At 33.0% G+C, this 21,484-nt stretch overlaps 2 protein-coding genes across 6 annotated transcripts in view; both read right to left on the minus strand.

Annotated features, from left to right (window-relative positions):
• Nucleotides 1–208: 208 nt before the first annotated feature.
• LOC116340641 (ATP-binding cassette sub-family G member 4) lies at nt 209–15,326 on the minus strand. Its single transcript, XM_031767238.1, has 10 exons — nt 14,642–15,326; nt 7,760–7,890; nt 4,266–4,337; nt 4,143–4,188; nt 3,017–3,209; nt 2,056–2,704; nt 1,822–1,985; nt 1,568–1,736; nt 1,112–1,487; nt 209–1,041 (listed from the first exon to the last, which is right to left on the minus strand). Exons 1-10 carry the CDS (start codon nt 14,689–14,691, stop codon nt 816–818), a joined length of 2,076 nt encoding a protein of 691 aa, XP_031623098.1. The 5' UTR covers nt 14,692–15,326; the 3' UTR covers nt 209–815.
• Nucleotides 15,327–17,239: 1,913 nt separating this feature from the next.
• Nucleotides 17,240–21,484, minus strand: part of LOC116340640 (ATP-binding cassette sub-family G member 4) — a 32,006-nt gene continuing 27,761 nt past the window's right edge. For all 5 annotated transcript variants that reach the window (XM_031767232.1, XM_031767234.1, XM_031767236.1 and 2 more), the window contains exons 5-14: nt 21,287–21,446; nt 21,159–21,204; nt 20,235–20,562; nt 19,682–19,762; nt 19,220–19,385; nt 19,116–19,148; nt 18,475–19,041; nt 18,288–18,388; nt 17,911–18,199; nt 17,240–17,832 (exon numbers count right to left, since the gene is read on the minus strand). In XM_031767232.1, coding sequence (XP_031623092.1) covers nt 17,624–17,832; nt 17,911–18,199; nt 18,288–18,388; nt 18,475–19,041; nt 19,116–19,148; nt 19,220–19,385; nt 19,682–19,762; nt 20,235–20,562; nt 21,159–21,204; nt 21,287–21,446 — 1,980 coding nt within the window. In that variant the 3' untranslated portion in view covers nt 17,240–17,623. The remainder of the gene's footprint in view (nt 17,833–17,910; nt 18,200–18,287; nt 18,389–18,474; nt 19,042–19,115; nt 19,149–19,219; nt 19,386–19,681; nt 19,763–20,234; nt 20,563–21,158; nt 21,205–21,286; nt 21,447–21,484) is intronic.

Consider the following 21,484-nt stretch of genomic DNA (forward strand, 5'->3'; position numbering starts at 1 on the left):
TCTAACAATCATGTGTCCCGACACAAATAAAGCGTTTGATTGTTGGTAGTTTTTGTTCGTTTTTCTTTCTCTGTATATATTCATAAAGTCAATGTTGGCAATATCATAAGTTTTGATTAAGGAAAATGGACAGAATTTTGTTTTATTTTTTTCTTGTTTGCGTAAATATTTATGAGACTGGGCCAAAATAATCGTTTATGTAGTTTTATTTTTAATTTGTTCATCCCCTTTTTTAGTTCGGTGTGAATATCAAAAAGTTTGTTCTAATTCGTTTTTTCTTTCAGCAAAAATGCTCTAGAAATGGTTTTATTTTACTTTATTGTATAAATATAAATAAATGTTCGTTTGATGAAGGGGTAGAGTGTATAAAAGAATTTTTGGCAAGAGTTGGACCATTTGTTTGTGGTAGCTTGCTGAAAATCGAAATATATCCTTTCCTTTGTTTTTGCGCTAAATTCGTTCTGTTTTTTTTTTTATTTCACGGTAACTATATGAATATTCTGCATTCAAATTTGGTTCCATTCAACACTCAGTTGAGCATAATCATTTACATTCTAATTGTTTGGCGCAATGCAAAATATTTAGTGCCATTTTACAAATTCAACAAAAAAAATCACCAGGAATTATGTATGTTTGTTTTTTTCATTTACTTAACCTATTAATTTAGAATAAAATAATTACATTTTACATAAAGAAAAAAAAAAAACACGAATAGATAAAAGTCTCAGCCTTTTTATGGCCGATGTTTTTTCTATTTTTGTAACATCGCACTTAATTTTACGTATAAGCTGGCACATACATGTACGTTCTGTTTTTTATCGTGACGAACGTAATTTCCAGCTCAAGAAAATGTATGCACAAACACGCAAAACCAAAAATATTACGACTAAGGCAACAATGTCAAGTGTAAAGCTAGCATCAACCATATCCAATTCTTGTAGGGTGGTTTCGGGTGATCTGAAGTGACAGTAGGTTTGGCGGCACTTCAATTTGTCACGACCAAACGAGTATGTAGCCAATGCTGTCCCTTCAAAACCATATCTATTTAACAAAAAAAATGCACAATTAAAGACAAATTACATTTTGAAAAAAAAAAACTCTTTTGTTATACCTAATGTATGACAAGTATGTAATCCATCGCAAATAAATTGGAATTGCATCGAATGATACGAAGAATCCGGAGAACAACAGGAACGGAACTGACATCACTGGCGCCAAGAAGACACCATTTTGTACATTCATTGCAGCGCCCACCACCAAACCAACACTTTGTGCAACAAACGAAATCAACAAACAGGCAGACAAAAACATAAAGTATCGGAACCATTCCAGCGGTTGCGATGTGAAATAATATACGATTGACACGTAAACCACACAGAATATCGATTGGAATGGGATGTCCGAGACTGTGATTGCCAAATAGTATGATTTCAATGAATACCAACGATTGAAATTCTCTTTCAGCAGTACAGGCATCTCAAGTGGGACTGAAATGTTTTGAGATAACATCAATTATTTATTTGGTCTTTTTGTTCCATTTGAATGCTTGAATAAATAAAATACATACATGAAAGAATGGTAATAGTCATGGAGGTGTACATCAAGAACAACATGTTGAAGAAAAGGAAACCCAAGTTACTTAAGACTTTGCCACCATCGTTTCCGATATCATAATAGAGAGCTCCGATTAGAAAACCAACCAAAATGTGTGCAAATAAACGAAGGTACATAAGGGTCTGAAATGGAATTCATTGATTAGTAAAATGGCGGTCAGCATTTATATTTGGGACAGTGTTGTTTTTTCTCTCTTATTTTGCTTACCCAATCACGTCGGCTGAATAAAAGTGTACGTTTGAGCACTGTCCAGAATTGTCTAAATTGTGACGTTGGGTATCGTTCGGGTGAGTTGATTTCATCTCCGCCGAGCAAAGCCGAATTGACTTCATCGATATCTTTTTCATTTTCCACTGGAATGGCAACAGTATCTGCGAAAGAAAAAACCAACGCAAAATTAGCACCTTAAAAAATGTGTCAAATGCATGTTTTGTCTCTTACTTTTATCATCTTTGGCAATATCGTTGATAGTCGATTGTAATATATTTGAACCGTTTGAGTTGAGATTGTCGGTGAATTTTTCGGTCACATTACCGACAACATTTTTATCCAAATTGGCTTTCAAATTGGGTACTTTGGCGATATCAAAACGGCTCTTTAAATTGGCAAAATCAGTTTCGGTGCGAATATCTTTGCGTCCATTTTCGATGGCATTCATCAATTTTTTGGTGTGATCTCCATGTTCGCCGCATGCAACTTCAATGATATAACTAGCCGGATTGTGATAGCTCGGGCATTCCAAATTCAATGTGCTCAAGAATGGTACCAATTGTTTTGTACTTCCTTGATAAACACATTGGCCATCTGATAATGTGTACAATTGATCGAACATTTCGAATAAACGGGCCGATGGCTGATGGATGGTGCATATGATGGTTCGACCACCACGTGCTAAAAACTTCAACAGGCTAATACATTGGAAACATGTTGAACTGTCCAATCCGGACGTGGGCTCATCAAAAAACATGACCGGAGGATTGTTAACCAATTCCAAGGCAATCGAAAGACGCTTCTTCTGACCACCGGATAAATTGCGTGTCAATGTGCGACGGTGCTCTTGCAAACCCAATGTATTCAAAATTTCACCAATCTATAAGAATAAAAAAAGCAAGTTATTAAAAATCTGATAACTGTTCAGAAAGGAAAACTTGAAAATCCAATAATGGAAATGGAGATTAATACAAAAAATTAATGTTTTCCATTCGAATCAATTGTTTAGACCGGTATTGATCGAAGGGAAAAAAACGCAATTCATATGTTTATTTTTGTTTCAATGATTTTCACGTCATAACACAAAAACCATTGATTCGAGTGCATTTCATTGAAATCGAATTCAATGTGAGCGATAAATCACAAAAACCAGTTTTATTAATATTTATGTTTGTCTGTTTTGAATACTAACCACAACACTTTTATCACTTTTCGAAACTTTTGCGCTCAATTTTAGATTTGCGGCAACTGTCATTGCTTCTTCAACGGTAAGATTTCCATGCAGCTGATTATCTTGCATAATGTAAGCGCTAAGCTTGCGGAATTGGCTGATATTTCGATCGCGACCGTTCATTTTGATGGTGCCATCTTTAATGTTCGATGTTCTGTACGGACGAAAAAAAACCCAATCAATAACATTTTATACAAAAATAAAAATAAAATAAAGTAAATTCCATTGTATTGTTCGTTTAAAATTGGCGATTCATAATGCGAAATGTGTTTGTTGAAAGGTCAGCGGCATTTCAAGAGAGTGGAAGAATGGAAAAGTGGAAGTAGAAGCGCCGGATTCAGTCTTCCGTGATATTGAGATTTTAATCCATTCAACGTCTTTTTTCAAAAATATCATAAATGTTGCTATTCATCGTCAGATTTGAAATGCCAAATATAATGTGTTGGCAGATTTCAATTTCAGGGTTATTCAACATTTTATATGTGCACATTGTAGCAAAAAAAAAAAACAACAACGTATGACGATATCTACAAGGTGTTAAAATGGCATGTGCTTTTCTTAATCGACGGCAGTTTTTGAAGCTCATCACAACATAATTTACGTTGAATTATTACATATTTTTAGTTATTAGATTATTCGTATAGGCACGCGTTTAGCAACAAATAAAATTAAATTCATATCATACAGAAAATTGTGTGTATAAGACCTTGTTTTTCAAAGCAAATATAAGTTTTTTTTTTCTGATGATTTCAATAGAAACGGCATGTGTGCGTGAATGTTATTGTGGCCAACATGACGTATTGTCACTACGGTACACGCGCGTAAAAATGCTTTATGTTTATAAGCACTTTGTATTTTTTTCCAGTGATTATATATTTTTCTTTCTCAAGCACGGAGCAAATTGAGAAAGTTGTTGTACATTTTATTTTTACTCTTGTGATTTATTGCGCCATAAATGGACAATTTTTCGGCGACACTTTGACTTTTTGAAATTCATTTCAAGAAAGAAAGAAAGAAAAACAATGTTCACTTAAATGCGCTAAAGCTACGAACAAATAGACGATTTATCAGTGAAATGTATACTCACTTGTAACCAGACAAAATATTCAACAATGTACTTTTGCCAGCTCCACCTGTCATAAGAAAGAAAAGTAGATAACATTTTTTTTAGCATTTCACAAATTTATTGGTGAATTGAGATTTTACTTACTTGGTCCCATAATAGCTGTCAATTCCTTCGAGCGGAATCGACCGCTAATATTTTTCAAGATTTCTTTCTCATCTGCAAATATGAAAAAAAAAAAAATGATTTATGGCAAACGATAGACAAAATAAAGGAAATTTTAAGTTAGACTATGTTATGAAAACTTATCAGATGTGAATTTGCAAAATGTAGAAGTCAAGTGAACTAACTACGTTAAATTGAAGCTCTAATCTCCACGTATCAACTCATATGAGAATTCTACATCATGAACAGATGCATTTTTAATCAATTTTCGTTAATTGATTTGTGCCAAATTGACTCTATTTGTAAATTGACAATTAAATAAAGGGGAAAAATATAGTTTATAAGCTAATTGAGTTCGTTGAATATACGAATAGTTCGTGAAAGTCATGAATTAATCAAAAAGCCTTATCAATCGTCATATGTCAAAAAATCTGTTGTTGAATTTGTATGCAATTACACATTGATTATGTCCAACGTCCACATAAAACTCTCTAATAATTATTTTTCAATATTTTCATACGTATTTTGGTGCATTATCAAAAAAAAAAACGTGATTGACTAAATGACTACGTCAATTGAACTTTGATATTGAGAATCGTTGTGACTGTTCCATGTATTTTGTATTGGTTATCGTTTACTTCGCATTATCTTTTTTGTGTATATAAAACATTCATTTACGTACTATGAAGGAGCATGCAATTTTGTTGAGTCATTACTAATTCAGTCGCTTTTGATTTGTGTGAATTCTTCATAGGTCACTTGTGGTAAAACGAATCGACATCTGCTCTTTTGGATATGCTATTCACACAAATTAAACAATTCACCCTCAGGTGGAAGAAACAATAGTCTGGTTCTAAATGCTACAATTGATCGTGGAAGTATGAACCAAAAAAAATGAATAGATTTCGTGGAAACAACAAATCGATGTAATTAAAGCACAAAATTCATTCAGTTTAATTGCATGCATTTCATTTTTACACCGAGCCAATACAACTGGCAATGACAGTTGACATTTTGTAGCATTGTGATACGCTTATATGTTAATAAACTGATATAGGTATTTATTTATGTTTTGTGTGTCATTTATTGTTTCTGATCCAGTTCACTGATTGCACTGTTACGAGTAAACAAAGTGCGTCAACCTGCTTCCTTTTCTATATGTTCTAGAAATAAAATCCATTTACGATTGAAACGAGAAGAGAAAAAGTGGCTTTTAATTTACGCATAACGAGATAGTGCTGACTCTTGGCCGGAATTTATGTTTTGATTATTTTACCAAAATCTAAAAATATATTCAACGAAAGTCCAAAACATTCATGAACTTTTGCAAAATTTAAATCAAGTTTATGGCAACCAAAAAAAAAACTCAACAGATGACGAATGTCAACAAAATTACTTTAATCGTTTGGCGTCTGAATTCATTGTCGTCTCGATGCTAACAATAACAAATTGAACAAATAAATTTTGACTTTCAAATTTTTATTTTGCACGCTGCTTTGGTATCGACATCTTCATGAAATTTTTAAAATTGATACTAGTTATGACGTATCTTTTGTAGTTTTTTCTATTCGTCTGTTAGACGTAGACTCTATGTTTTAATTAATTTTGTTTTCTCTTTTTCAAGCGGACATTCTCAGTGCGAAAAACAAATCGCATTTGATAAGAGAGACAAAATGGAATTTGCATCGGTCAGAAAATGGAATTAACACAATTTATACAGATATTAAATTATATTAAAATGATAAAACCGCAATATGTGGTGAAAAGGCGGAAACTGTCGTATAAATTTTGTCGGTGTCGATGATTAGTTGCATACGTAAGCGCTCTTTGTTTAATGACGATGGTTTTGTGGTGTTTTTATGTTTCTTTCGCGTAGCTTTTTTTAAATTCTTTTCCTCGCTCGTGCACCGTACTGCTTCTCCAACAATGAACATGTTTCATTTTATTTGTGCGGAATAATACGACTGATAATGAAGCGAAAAACTTGTTTCAAAACTCATGCTCTTACACACGCACATATCACACTGACACGAAGGTACAGATCAAGGTCTATATCATTTTAATACATATGTTTGCATACTATTACATTTTTGCCAACAACATCAATTTATTTTTTTATTTTTATGAAAACAAAAATTGTGTCTCTTCAAAGTTCTTCGCATTCAACTTTTGGACTGGTAAATTTTTTTTTCCTCTCAGTTTTTTTGGTCATTCGGAACGAGCAGAGCAGGGAAAGGGGAAAACTTGTTTAAATCACTAGAATCTGTGTTAGTCTTAATGGAATTTTTGAATACGATAAATCTCACAAATATGCATTTTGTGGGCAAAATAAAAAGTCTCTTTTAAGCAGTTTGGTCAGCATTTATAATTATATGACCTTTGTTATTGTGTACAGCTTTTTTAATGGTCGATAAAATACACAGACAACCGATTTTTTTTCCTCCGTATCGGAGCACTTGTTTCAGACATCGGCCCCGATGAAAATGAATAAAATAATTACTATATCCATTCCGATATCGCGTTCACCTCACCCGCAAGCACCTCAATTCGCTCATTTTTTTTTCTCTCGATGCAATTATTTATAAATACTGTATTTTATCGTTTCAAAAATCATCATCGTTCGTCGTGTATTTGCCTGACTGATTTCAATTTGGTGAGACTCACCACACCAATCGCAATTACACCTCGGCTAAAAGGCAAACAAATAATAGCAAACAGGAAAATATGTGCATTTAAATAATCGAATGCGATCGAGAAGTGAACAATGTTTCGTGTTGATTCTCGAAGCGAGAGGAAAATGAGCAGATTTTTATTTAATGAATTGTACACGAATGTGCGATGGGTTTTTTCCAGATGACCTAAGCAAGTTTTATTTTATGCGTCCAAAAAAAATGGGAAAGAAATAAAACCGCTGAAAACTAAACTGCTCATTATAGTCTTTTTTTTTTGCTGTCTCGTTGGATTTCCAGGTTTCTATGGCAATTGTTTTTTTATTATTCTTGCTTAAATACAAGGCATTTTTGCGGCAAAGACATAAAATATTTGATTGTTTGCGTGTTGTTTTTCCTCCTCTTTTGGAATTTAAAAAAGTTTCGAATCATCAATGATAGTTACGCATGGATTACTATGAATCTAATTAGATGAATTGAAACTACGTGAATTTCCTTCAACGGAAATCATAATCATAATCGCTTATCAACTCGAAATGACCGTTTATCGCTATTGTTTCAATTTCGAAATGGTTGATTAATGAAATCGATCATTGATAAGCGTATATTGATTTCAAAAATAGCTGACATCCAATTCAGTATTGATTTGAGATGAATTGAAATCGTAGGCATATTTGCTAGCGTCATCAAACACAAGCGAAACTGCAGCTTCAACGTGTGTATGCAATCGGTCATTGACATTTGAATTTTAAATCTAAACAAAAAAATAAATAAATAAGATAGAAAAATAAAAGATGATGAACTTACGATTTCGGCGGCCCTCACGTACGCTGTACACCAAGTCATGGAATGCCAAATCAACGGCCGGTCGGGTTGGTAAATGTGATAATGTCTTCGGTTGAGCTGGAACAATTTGTAATTTGATTGCTCCGCTTTTCCTATCATCAATTAAATTATCATTAGCACAGTCGCCTTCAACCATTTTTGCGAATATGTAATTTGTTTTGTTCTTTTTTTTCGTTCTAATTTCAATTGAATTTCGTTTCAATTCAAATGGTTTTAATTGCTTTGTATTTAAATGTTCTTCAAATCCACAAGTGTTCTTGAAATTATTATTTCGATTTGATTAGAATTTGCGCATAGATCCACACGCGAAACCACTTTTTGTAACATAGATTATAAAACTGTCTATGTGTGTTTGTATCACGCGCACTTCTAACTAAAGGCACATTTGAATGTTTTTGATCTTCTCAAAGCGATCAAATTGCAGTGCGATAAAATCGTGTGTTCTCTTTTCGATATCGAATAAATATCGGTCTCTGTTGCAGTAACCTTTGATTCTTTGTGTTTCCAGTATAACTCGAGCGCACTCACTGTCCAAATCGAACAAAGAAACGCTGTATGCTTATTCCTTCTATTTGCAAAAAAAAATGTGAAAATTCATCGGATTGTAGAGACAAAACGGCGTAATTCGAGTTTCACACCAGCAATTTTGTACAAGAGAAAAATCAACAAAATCGACAATAAACGAAGCACAACAACAAAGGATTTACACTTTTTCTATTTGTTTTTCTTCGATAAAAAAAATGCGAATGAAGAAAAAATAGAGTTTGGACGCGAAAGAAAAAAAAATGAAGAAAACTCAAATTCTTGAGACAGATACAGAGGATCGAAGACAGCCTTTGTTAACTGCTGTCCGTCTAAAGTCATACTAAACCATACAACAAACGCCAAGTACTGTGTAAAGTTTCACGTAGATCGACTATGAGTAACAATACACATCGCGTACCAAACAAATACCAATGCCAATTGAGCAATAGCACAATGAATATCAACACACAAACTCACGCGAAACTATACGATGAGCGAGCATAACATTCTCATTGATGTTGTGTATTGAATGAATTACATTGAAACACAACTTAGTGTGAGAGAATGCATGATCTACACACATAGAAATGGAACGGCTATGATGCGAGACACATACCAATACACACAATGTTGTGTTTGTTGATACACAGTCGTGCAAGCAAAACGAATCTGCACAATTTTCAACAGCCACAAGTCAGAACGCTGCTGCTGTGTGTGCAATGGTATGGTGCGTTTACAATGCTCCGTTCGTTTTCTTTGTTATTGGATTTGTTTTGGCAACGGAATGTAATGAGATTTTTATATGAGTTTATTTACGCAATATACGGCTTTTGTATCACTACATTTATAGTTGTTGTTGTCGTCGTCGTCGTCGTCGTCGTCGTCGTTTCGATATTTATTCGGAAACTCGTGCACAAACATGTGGTCACACTAGCGAAACTCTACTATTTCAACAACGATAAATAGAGTAATATATTGTGAATGTATGTTTCTAATCGTAACATAGAGAGAACGATAATTTACAACGATATTAGCCATATAAGCTGTGTCGGTTTTTAGTACACAATATATTATTTATAATTGAATTTTTTTCAGGCCATTCTCAACACTTTAGAGCTACGATTATTTTGCATGATGAATTCGTTTCTCTGCCACTCCTTCTTTATCTCTTTGCTATCTCAATTGTTTCTTAATCGGTTTGTTTTGTGATATGATGACAATTGGCCAATGTGTTCTTTTATCACTGTAGTGTTTTTTTGAATACAAGCATAGAAACAAAGCGTAGTTTTCTCTTTTTTTACACCGCCACTATTTGATTGATTGTTTCGATTTCTGTGGGTTTTTTTTTCTGTTTTCATTTAGTAACAGTGGTTATGATTGTTTTACAAAAAAAAGTTACATTCAACCAAGCTAAGTTAGTGTTGATAACCGAATAAATAGGCTTAGTATACGCTGTAAATTATATTGTAATTATATTCGTTGCACGTATAATCAAAGTCCAGAGCTGATTTTGTTTTTGTATGCATTCGGTTCGAGGTAACGAGTGTCATTCGATTTATTTGATTAAATAACTAATTAATGACCAATCATCTATATGTTTCGTTCATGCAAACGTACTCCAAATTAAAATCACTTTCCTGTCCAATTTCTTTCCGGTTTAGTTCAAAGTTCTTCTCTCATCATTCGCACTGATGTAATCATAGAGCATCAAGAGAGTCAACAACATGTTTACTCGCTTATCAAATTCAATTCAATTAGCTATAACTGAAACTGTTGATACATGCACATTTAATAGAAATTTCAAGAAAATTTCTTTTGATGCAATGCTGTACAACTGAACCCAAGTTCGTTTGAATTGTGATACCACAATTGAATTGTGGTTTTATCAATATTTTGACGTTTAGAAAAATGAACTTTGAGCACATTAATAATCGCACATTGATTTATTGACACGAATTTCGAGTTACACATTTTTTCCATTGTTTTGATTTTTTTTTCCATAATAAAATGCCCCAAATGAAATTATAGAAATAACATTGTTTCGATTGTGCATGTGGAATAGAAGAAATATTAATCGCATTTTGAATGGACTTTGGCCAGAAAAAAATATTCTGTTATGATGTTCAGTTGCTCAATATCACTTGACCACGTCACTTTATGTGTTGTTTTTGTCATAACGCATATCGAACAAAGTGTTTGCACTTGAGCCACTATAATAAATAATTTGCTTTGTTCTTGTTTTCCTCCATTAAATATTTGACTTTCATTATCATCGCAACAAACTAGCTGTGGCCAATTTGACCCATATTACTTTAAAAAAAGAATTTTTATTTGGAAATATTAAATTTAGAATAATCTTTGACGTTTTTTTTTTTTTTTTGGTGTACAGTCGAGGTTGAAGTCAATATAAAAAAGAGTGAAAAACGTGCATTTACAAATTGATAGGAAGTTTTGGCGTTTTTTTCATCAAGTTTTTGGAATGATAATAATTTATTTATCAATTCTATTTTTAAATAATTTGTTTCTAATTCTTTTTTTTATTGATTTATTGTCGTTGTTGAATGTTAATAAATGACCACGCGTTTTTCCATAGAATTTCCATTTCGGAGCGGTGGGCTGCGGTTAATGTGCGCCGTTTTTTGAGTCAAGGTTAGGCACATCGTACACATTTATACATTTTCGATTTGCTTTTAATTGTATTTTTTTGCACATTAGTCAGCCCCACTCCGGCGCTTTTGCACGGTGGTTTTTCAGTTTGAGCCCATTGAATTATTTGTTGCTTTATTAGACTTGCTCAATCATATAGTGTACGATGTACGTCTTAGCATCACGTCAAAAGTTTTGAATGAATCATTTGCCAGATGTGTATATGCATGCCATCAAAAACCACACAAAGCCAAATGTGTTTAAAATCTGCAAAGCACTCGCTTTCAACAGAAACGATTACAAGACACTGAAACGTACTGCTTCATACAAAAGGAAATATAAAACTTAAATTACTTTGGTTTCGAAAAAAAGATAGATTTTTCTCGTATTTTCACTGATTAACGCTCCCAAAATGTGGCCTAACCTGTATTGCATAAGTAAAATGTATTGTATACGGAGGCTAGCTTTTGTGACCGAATCATATTTATTTTCGAGTTGAATTTATCATTATTTTACTCTTCAAGCACTTGATTCGAAATCGAATGAAGCGCATGCATCAGACAAACGCTTTCTAATTTTATAGTCAATGCTATTTTATCGTGATGTTGTTTATTTTCTTGTTTAAGCAACGAGATTTTTTGCTTTTTTCTCTTTAAAACGATGTGTCCGTCATGCAGATTATAATTTTTTGCGTAGTGAAATTATATCGCATAAAAAAATCGTCAAACTATTCTGAATTTCGAATTAAACAAATATTTTGAAATCATCGGAATTCTCTATTGGTTTAAAAGGTGGAAGGAACATTGTGCTCAATAAATGCCTGGTCATCCTGGTCATCGTTAATAAAAAAAATGGCTGGAAGATTTGATTATTGAGTTGCGGAAACAACTAACGGCCAAGATGTGCAATATCACTCCTTAAATCACCCCGATTCTATTTACAAGTGTGTGGCGCATTAAACACCAATTGAGAAAAGCATACAATGAATTGATTGGTCGTGTGCGCTTCCGAATACCGTATTTATGAGCATTGTTCAATTATGTTCATGTGTTCTTTTGTAAATGCTATTCTTCTTTTGTTCCCCGGTTTTGTGTTGTAATGTAATTTATTACGCAGAAAATACTCCTGGTCTCATGAGCACGAGCATATTGCACATCAAATACACCTATATCGTGCTATTCGAACGAATGACCTTCAATACTTTATATTTACCAATCATTTTTTTATTCGCTAACGATTTTTTTCGTATTGATTTTCAACTATACATAATTTAATGTTTATGATGCGTTTCATTTAGTGTACATTTATTCGCGTAATTATTGTATTTTGACTGAAATATTTCAATGAAACGATGTGATTGTTGCTGCTTCGAAAGCATCGGCGTGTAAAACTTATCATTGTACTTGGGAGAAACCTTTTGTTGATTTTTTTGTTGTGTGTTTGAACGTGATGCGACCTGGGTGTATGTTTTTGTTTCAAGCATTTTCTATTATATTCAAGGCATAGCTTAAAGTAGGAAAATACGAATTAAAAATTAATTTTGCAACAAAATGTGTGACAAAACAGCAATAGACCGAACAAACTACCCAGTAGAGATCAAGGAAGCACACATTCAATAGTCTGATCAAGTTATATGTAATCTAATCGATCAAGTTGTATATTAATCATTTAGAAAATGCGAAAACTGTAAAATTCGTTTACTTTTCACAAACAGCAAAATTTAATCACATTTTCAATCTTCTTTGACATTCTCTCTCACTGACAATTTACAACATTCCATATCGATCACATTTCAAATATCACATCGATAGTGTAGAGAATGTAGGGAAAAAGATAGTGTTCATATATGTATGTACAGATGCGCAACTAACTCAAAATATGGTGATCACGTCGTTAGTGTCTGTAGATCATTATAGCGTCATTTGGTTCTCTCGTTAATTCGCAATTGAAATGTTGAAATATTGAAATCGCTGTGATTTACTGTAATTGCGAATCGATTGTATGAATACAATCGATCGATCGATCGCGCTATGTTGCTTTCGAAACATGAAGTAAGCTTTTTGCTTGAATGGTTTTCACGGTTTGTGTGTGAATTTGAAAAGTCATTGAAATTGGCACGAGTTCATAAAATGACTTTCTTTATTTTTTTCTCTTCTGTTCATTATTTGTTTGTTTTTTTTTTTTTTTTTTTTTTTTTTTTCGTTGAGCAACCAATTGTGTATCAGAATGATAGGTTTTTTTTTGCAGTATGGAAATTCAGTGTATCTGTAACGTTGATAGCAATGCGAATTTTATTATTTAGAGTAAACGAGTCAAAGATTATCGCTGACTTGATGCGTATGTATCTGTGTGCATACGAGCATGTACTCATATACGAGAATATCTCTTATTACGTTAAAAAAATGTGTGTCAAAGGCTTAGTTTTGTCGTTTTCTGTGTCGTTGCAGCGAGCAACAAACACAAAACAAGTGTATAAGCTATTTGATAATAATTACGAACCGATTTCAATAATTCTAGCAAAGAATCTATGGGCTCGAGCAGCTTGAAAAATATCAACGACTAGTTTTAACGACAAATGACGGTTTGCATTTTGCATTGACTATATTGTTGACAAATTTGATTTTCTTTCCTCGTCACAACCAACTATTTACCTCAGCAAATTAACAAGTTTTTTTTTTCTATCGTCGAAGTTGCTTTTGCCTTATCTAATTTGAACAAAACTACTTTTTTATAACGTATGTGAAGTTATTGCTTAAAGCATGTGGTATGGCCATTTACGGTGCTTAAACAACGTTAGAAATAAAACGAATGGCTCAACATGTAAAACTGTTTCAAAATGCGTTTTATCGATGATTATTTGGGAATAAAGGTATTATCGGTGAATCAGAAAAGTATGAAGTTCAGAAATTCAATAATTTGACCCAAATTGAATCAGAAATCTGTCAAAATGAATTTTCCCAATCACATTTTGATATATGTACACTGATCGGCTATGAGAAGTGCTGTTATGTTGAGTGTTGCACTTTGTTTGTCGTTTTTTTACACTTCGTCAGTGTTGAAATAAATATCTCAACCAGTTTTTTTTTCTTTTCAATTACGGTCGTTTTGGATTTTTGTTCAAGTAACAAGTAATCAACATTTGCAGTTGCATTGCGAACAAATACTTGGCGTATGTGCGAGCGAGCGTATAAAAAGTTGTTTGGTGACAGTCTTGAAAGCACATTGGTTTCACATCAATGTGTTGCGCCTCAAAAAAGTAACGATTAACCAGCGATAAAAATAAATCCGAATGGTGTACGCGCGGTGTGAAAAGGAAAAAAACCGGCACATTAATAGTGATTTTTTTATGTATGACCTCAATGGGAAGTTTGCGTGTATGCACAGACGTTTGTCAGAACAGCTTCATTTCGTATTCCATCTATGCCTTTGAATGTTGTTTTTTTTTTTTGATCCATCATCAACGGACAACACGAATAAACAAAACAATAAAACCATTTGATTTGAATAAATTTAATATTTAAATTTTTATTTCGTTGACACGTGTGATCTATGTGTGGTTTCTTCCTCATAATGAAAAAAAAGTGCTCAAAGAACCAGAATTTTGATTGCATTGACGTAGAATCAAAATCAATCTATCAAAAACCAGTAATGGCTCAAAGTTATTATACTTACTTGTTATTATTCAGAATGTAGTCACTGTCTAAATCCATATTTTTGAACATTGAATTCGATATCGTGTATGTGCGCGAATCGAATATATTCGATTGATTCGATTTGAAATTTGTATAAAACAAAAATTAATTTCCTTCAGAAATTTACACTTAATTCATCAATGACGAGTAAATATCACATTAATAGCACAAAAACATGCGCGTAAAATTTGAAGGCACTTTAAACACAACAAAATCTTTATTTATTAATTTTTTTTCGTTAACTTCTTCGATCGAAATCTACGTATGTGAATGGTTTATTTATTAGAGGACAAAATCAACGACGCACACGCCACAATATTTGAATATTCTGTCGATGTATATCGTCGTATTATTGACACTTAATGCACTGAAATCAATACGTATGTTATTACAAAAAAACGTCGATTTTCTTCATTTACACTGAACCAATTTTTAGAGAAAAAAAATGCCAATTGTTTATTTTCAAAAGAATTCGTGTGAAAAATGTTGCTTTAGATTAGTGGAATATTTTGAATAGTTGATGTTTGTATTTCTAACTTTTCGCAGGTACTACTATGTGTTTGTCATTTTTCTACATCACCATCCAATTTTAATGAAACAGTCTACATTGAGCAAAAGTTCGACGACAACTAACCGTCTTAATGTTTAGATTCAGTTAATGTCGGACTGCCCCAACTCGACAAGACACTAAAATATATTAAAAACTCATAGATACGACAATCTATACGAAAAAAAAGAAAGAAAAAAGAAGTAGCACGCAAAACGATCGAACAACATACATATACATCATATAGTATGGTATAATAGGACGGTAGCGTAAATGTGATAGAGTAGCGCCAAACCGATACACAACCACATATTCAAAGTGAAACAGACATATAAAGCGGGTGTTGAATGAATGCGACAAAAATAGAATCGAACCGATGGTATCCGTTTACTTTAACGTGTACTCTATCCACATTTTTCTATCGGCGTAAGAAAGACAAAGTGCTTATCGGCGCGCGTATAAGATTGTCGCATTGCCTTACGATCTACTCGCAATGAACGGTTGCGCTGAATGTTGCGCTGTCTTGATATATTCAGTGTTCGATTCGCGAACGCATCCGCTATACCATGATGCGACGCAAATGATGAGCGAGCGAACAAAAACCACCGTAGATTATAATCTCAAACGTTTCAACATAATTCTGAATTTTTTTAATGATCAAGTTTCATCTGTAATAATATTTTTTTTAATTGGCTGAATGACAAGCTTATTATTTCACACCTGAAACACACTGTTATGCATAAAAACACAAATTACACGTGATTTTCTAATTTAATTTTTCTTTCTGTAAATATGTCGATTTATTTTATTTCAATTTTAATACTAAAATTTTACATATAAATGTTTATGTTTTATTACTAAATATTCGAATTTGTAATGTTTTTTTTTGTGTAATTTTGAAAATAAAAATCACATTGCATGCCATATGATTGAATATTTTGATGGTTTATGAGATAATTTCATTTAGAAATCAATCTTTTGTTGAGTATTTGATTGATTTAGTTTTTGTGATTGGTCAGGTTGCTTGCATTGTTTGAGTTTGAGAAAAAAATTTGTTGGAAAATATGGGTTGAGCTGTTTCTTCAAATTTTTTGAAGCTATTTTGGTTCGTACTTCTCCAAGGCAAGGATTTAATGCACTATTTTCTTAAGATGGTTTTCTTTTGTTCGTCTTGAAAATGGTGGAAATGATTAATCTTACGAGATTAATTTTATGAGATAACTAACACTACAATGAATGAACTTACGTAGCTATTTTTAATATCTCTTGAGCATTTGGTGGTCAGTAACACCGTTTTCATGATTCTTTTTTTTTTTGTTGCATTAATACAATCTTATTATCGCTAAATGTTACAATAAAAACTTCTACACATACGTCTCGTCCATTTTGTTAATTAATCATTTCTTGGTTCGTTTGATTAAAATTATAATTTGGTCTGAATTTCATTGAATATTTTGTTTTATGAAATTGGACTATTTAGAATAACAATCTTTCAGATCGTGAACTTGAATTTCCTTTTTTTCTTTTTCGAAAGATTTCATAAGATTCAAGGATATTTTGATAAAATAAGTTGCTTTTATTCCAAAAAACATATAATAAAATATGCAGCGTGTCTTTAGAACCAAAAATGGGCAATCATTGAACAAAAATGGATCGATTCATGTGCAGAAAATGGGGGTTTACAATATTGAGTTCAAATTGATAAATGTTATAGAGTTTTAGGCTATTTTATTCTTTAGTTTGACCACATACAATTTAGAATTGTCGACATTCCAGGCAGCGTTCATTGATTTTTAACCGTTTAAAACTTAGCAGAAATGGATACATCAAGTGAAAATATTTAATGGATACACATTTATTCCATTTAATGTTGAAATCTCTGTTTTAACCAGTAATAATCATGTAATAATGAGTGTTGAGATTCTAAACAAAAAATGAAATATTAAAACATTGCATTTATTCATCCATATTTAATATTGTCCATAAAAATCGTCGTTCAAACGAAAGAAATACAATAAACAACAACCAAAAAAAAAAAACCATACAATTTCCAATGTTTATTTTTTCAATCAAAAATGCAATTGAATTTTGACATAAGTCTGTCTTAAATAATCGTTTTATGTATTACAAAAACTAGAATTCCATTTCCAAGAAGAAAAAAATCTCTCGTTCACTTAATCGAATATACATCATACATCGGATAATTGAAGCAGTAAAAAATAAATCTACACCCTAAATGTCACATCCTCTGCCCATTGTAAGAAATGTGAGGAAACGAAAAAGCTACAATATTTAAGTGTTATCGTATTTATTGTAGATAGAATTAAAAAAAAGAATTGCACAGCGCCTGATTGCATTGCGTTTGTGTTTTTAAATTAAATATCAGATGGAAACACAATGATGGGACCTATTTATTTATCGGATCGAGTAGATTTTCCATCGCAGTACAAAGTAAGCGATTACTCGTAATCCGAGAAATATGGATATTAATGCCACCACATCCACCCAATACTCCGACTCTGACATGAATAGCATATCGACAATTTTTACGGGGTCTCGATACAAACAAAACATTTGTGAACATTTTAATCGTTCTCGATCTTTGTAAATTGCAAGCACCGCACCTAAAATTAAAAACGACAATTTTAAGATCAGTTTCAGTTAAATGAGAAACATTAAAGGGTGTCATGTATAATTAATACCTTCAAATCCATAGCGGACGTATGATACGTATGTCAACCACTTCAAATATCCAGGAATGGTGTCAAATGTAACAAAGAAGCCAGAAAACAGAACGGTAGGAATCGATGCGACTGGACCGATAAAAACACCGCTCTCCACAGAAAGGCCCGCTCCAATAAGCAAACCCAAACTCTGCGATACCAAACTCGTTAACACGCAAATACACACAAACATTGCAATTCGTTGAAGCTCCATGGGTTGCGATGTCAAATAGTAAACCGTTACGACGTACACTCCGGAGAACAAAAGCTGACGAAAGATAATGCTCATTAATTACATTGAAATTTGATCGGTAACACTTGATTGATGATACAATAGAATCAATCGTTGTACTCACTTGGAAGGGCATATCGGCCACGGTCTTTGCAAAATAAAATGCTTTCAATGAATACCAATAATTGAGATGTTCTTTCACGAAAACGTTCATTTCTTGTGGAACTGAAAATTGATACGGCAGAAAACAAGTGAAGTCTTAGTGAAATGTGAGAATTGAGAATATTGGATTGAGAGGATCAAAAACGTACAAGTTAATATAGTTGGCATCATCCCTGTGAACATGGTAAATAGCATTGTGAAAAAGGTGCAACCAAGATTATCATAAACTTTGGACGCTTCACGGCCGATATCATAATAAATCATGCCAATGATAGTGCCTACGATAACATGTGCAGCCAAACGCATATGCATCAACTGTTTGTCTCTCAAAATTGTCTTGAAAGCACGTTTCAACAGAATCCAAAATTGCCTCGTTCCCGATGTTGGAAACGTGTGTTTATTCGGCAATGTGACGACACTATCATGTGAATCCAACAGTGATGTAGTGCACACTTCTGATGTCACCTTAGTCTGTGACGATAAATCATCGTTGTTCGTTAAATTAATCAATGTATGATCCACATTGCTGTTTTTTGTATAAGTCAGCTCGTCACTTTTTAGTGCCGATTTATTATTCTTTGACTTGCTGATATCGTTGGCAATAGTCTTTGATACGCTTGATATCCCTTGTAATTGGATACCGATCTCATTTTCGGTTAGCAACACAGCATTCCCACTTTTGTAAGTGTTAACAGCCATCACTAACGTTGGCACAGCTTGAAGAAAAAAAAATTGATGTCAGTCAAATTCAAATGAAAATAGTCTCTAGACAAAAAAAATGCCGAATTACCTTCACCGAATTCACCGCTTGCAACTTCCATAACTGGGTATCACATAGAGAGAGAAAAATACTTTAGTTGGGAGATTCAATTTCTTCTGCTTAATTGGACTCACCATAATCGGCTGGATTGTGATAACTTGGACAGACATAACCAAATGATGCAAGGAATGGAACCAGACCATGAACGCGACCTTGATATATACAATGACCCTCTGCCAGCATATATAGATTATCGAACTTCTCGAACAAACGAGCTGATGGCTGATGTATCGTACATACCTGGGGGAAAAACATGGATTTTTACTATACGAAATCAATGCATACTAGAAGCTACTAGAAGAATATTTCATATTTTTTAGCAGTGCCATACAAAATACATTGCCAACACCTTTTTTATGACGGTACAAAATACTTGTGTTCAGTAAGAACAATGCGGATTCTATTGTCTTCCGTATGGATGAAGAATACATTGGCAATGCAATTTATTCAGCTCAATATTTTAGATATACAAAAAAAACTAGAAGAAACTAAATACAAATTAAATAAAACTAAGTATACTAGAAATTGGTACATACAATGGTGCGACCCCCTTGAGCCAATGTTTGCAGCAATGATAGTAATTGAAAGCACGATGAAGAATCCAAACCGGAAGTAGGCTAAAGAAATCACAAATGAAAACAATATTCCAATTGATAAATTGATGGTAATTCAATTAAAATTGAAACAAAAAGTTATTTAGTTAATATAGAATTGAGCATTTCGATGCACTCATAACCAAAAAAAAAAAACAAATTAATGATATCAAGATAACAGGTAGAACGATGAAAATTAAATAAAGAACACAGTGATCTTTGGCTTTCAACGAAAAGCAGCGTTTGTTTGATGTAAAAACTCTCTTCTGGACACGTCAATTTAAGATGTAAAGTACGCGGCATCGAACTGAATAATTCGTGTCTTTGACACTGAATCATTCGCATCAAACGCATTAGCCGTAAAACAAGAATATTGCGATTATAATCATTCCAACGATAATATTTTTATTATCATGTAAAATTTAAACAATGAAGAGAATGAATTACGCGCACGCCAAAACTAAAATTATTTACTACTTGGAGCAAAGTTACTAACCTCATCAAAAAACATCACCGGAGGATTGTTAACCAATTCCAAGGCAATCGAAAGACGCTTCCGTTGGCCACCGCTCAAATCAATAGTTCTCGTACTTATCGATTCACTTAAACCTAATGCCTCCAAAATTTCAGCAATCACCAACTTTTTCGATTCGGTCGATATTTCTTTGCCCAATTTCAAATTGGCTGATATTAGCATAGCTTCTTTGACACTTAGATGTGGCATTAAACAATCATCTTGCATGATATAACTCGACAGCTTACGAAATCGACGCAAATTACGCTCTTTTCCATTAATGTAAACGGTTCCATTTACATTTGATGTTCTTTATTGGATGAAATAATAAAAAAAGGAATGAATTAGTTTTTTTTTTCCTCATTTCAAAACCTATAAAAATGGAAAAACCTTCTAGGAAGATTATGTAGAAATGATAAATATGGAAATGCGTGTCATTTTCTGGATTGTTAAAAAAATAACCGTTGATTTTCTTGTAATGTTCACACAAGTGTATGTAAAGTTCCATCAAGATCAAAATGAAGGTCTTCACATTGAAAAATACTAAATTCATTTTGTTTTTTTACATTTGATCAAATTAAAAATGTAAAAGCAAAAAGGAATTTTCTATCATGTACGCACGTGTGTGATGTTTTGCGACAATCAAAAGGTATAAAGAGGGTGTTTTGTTATCAGTGAATATATAGTATAGCTATCATTTTGACCATTAGCACGGGAGTGCAGGAAATCAGATGTGATTTCATTGATTATAATAATAATCCAGGACAAATAATATGCGGCCTCTGGATTGTTTGAGACGTTATTTGGAGGAAACAGACCACAGCGAAAATAAAAAAAATCCTCTGTTGCATGAATTTCGAGAAAAACAATGGAAAATTGTTTAATAAATGCAAATTAAGTAGTTACCTATATCCAGCCAAGATGTTCATTAATGTACTTTTTCCGGCTCCACCTTAAAAGAAGAAAGTAAATTGCCTTTGAAATGTATATTTTTCGCATAAATTCAAAAGGTTATGAAGGAAAAAATTGCTCACTCGGTCCCATAATGGCAGTCAATTCGCCGGAACGAAATAATCCGCTAACTCCTTTCAATATAGTTTTATATCCTTTTCGTCGACCTTCTGACACTGAAAACTTGATATCATCGAATCTCACATCCACTGGCGGCCATTTGGGAAGATTTGTCAATGTCGCCTGTTACGTGCAAATCAATCGAATATCATTTTATAGTA

The sequence above is a fragment of the Contarinia nasturtii genome, unplaced genomic scaffold (assembly GCF_009176525.2).
Source record: "Contarinia nasturtii isolate CC-2019 unplaced genomic scaffold, AAFC_CNas_1.1 Cnas_scaffold_695, whole genome shotgun sequence".
Lineage (NCBI taxonomy): Eukaryota > Metazoa > Arthropoda > Insecta > Diptera > Cecidomyiidae > Contarinia > Contarinia nasturtii.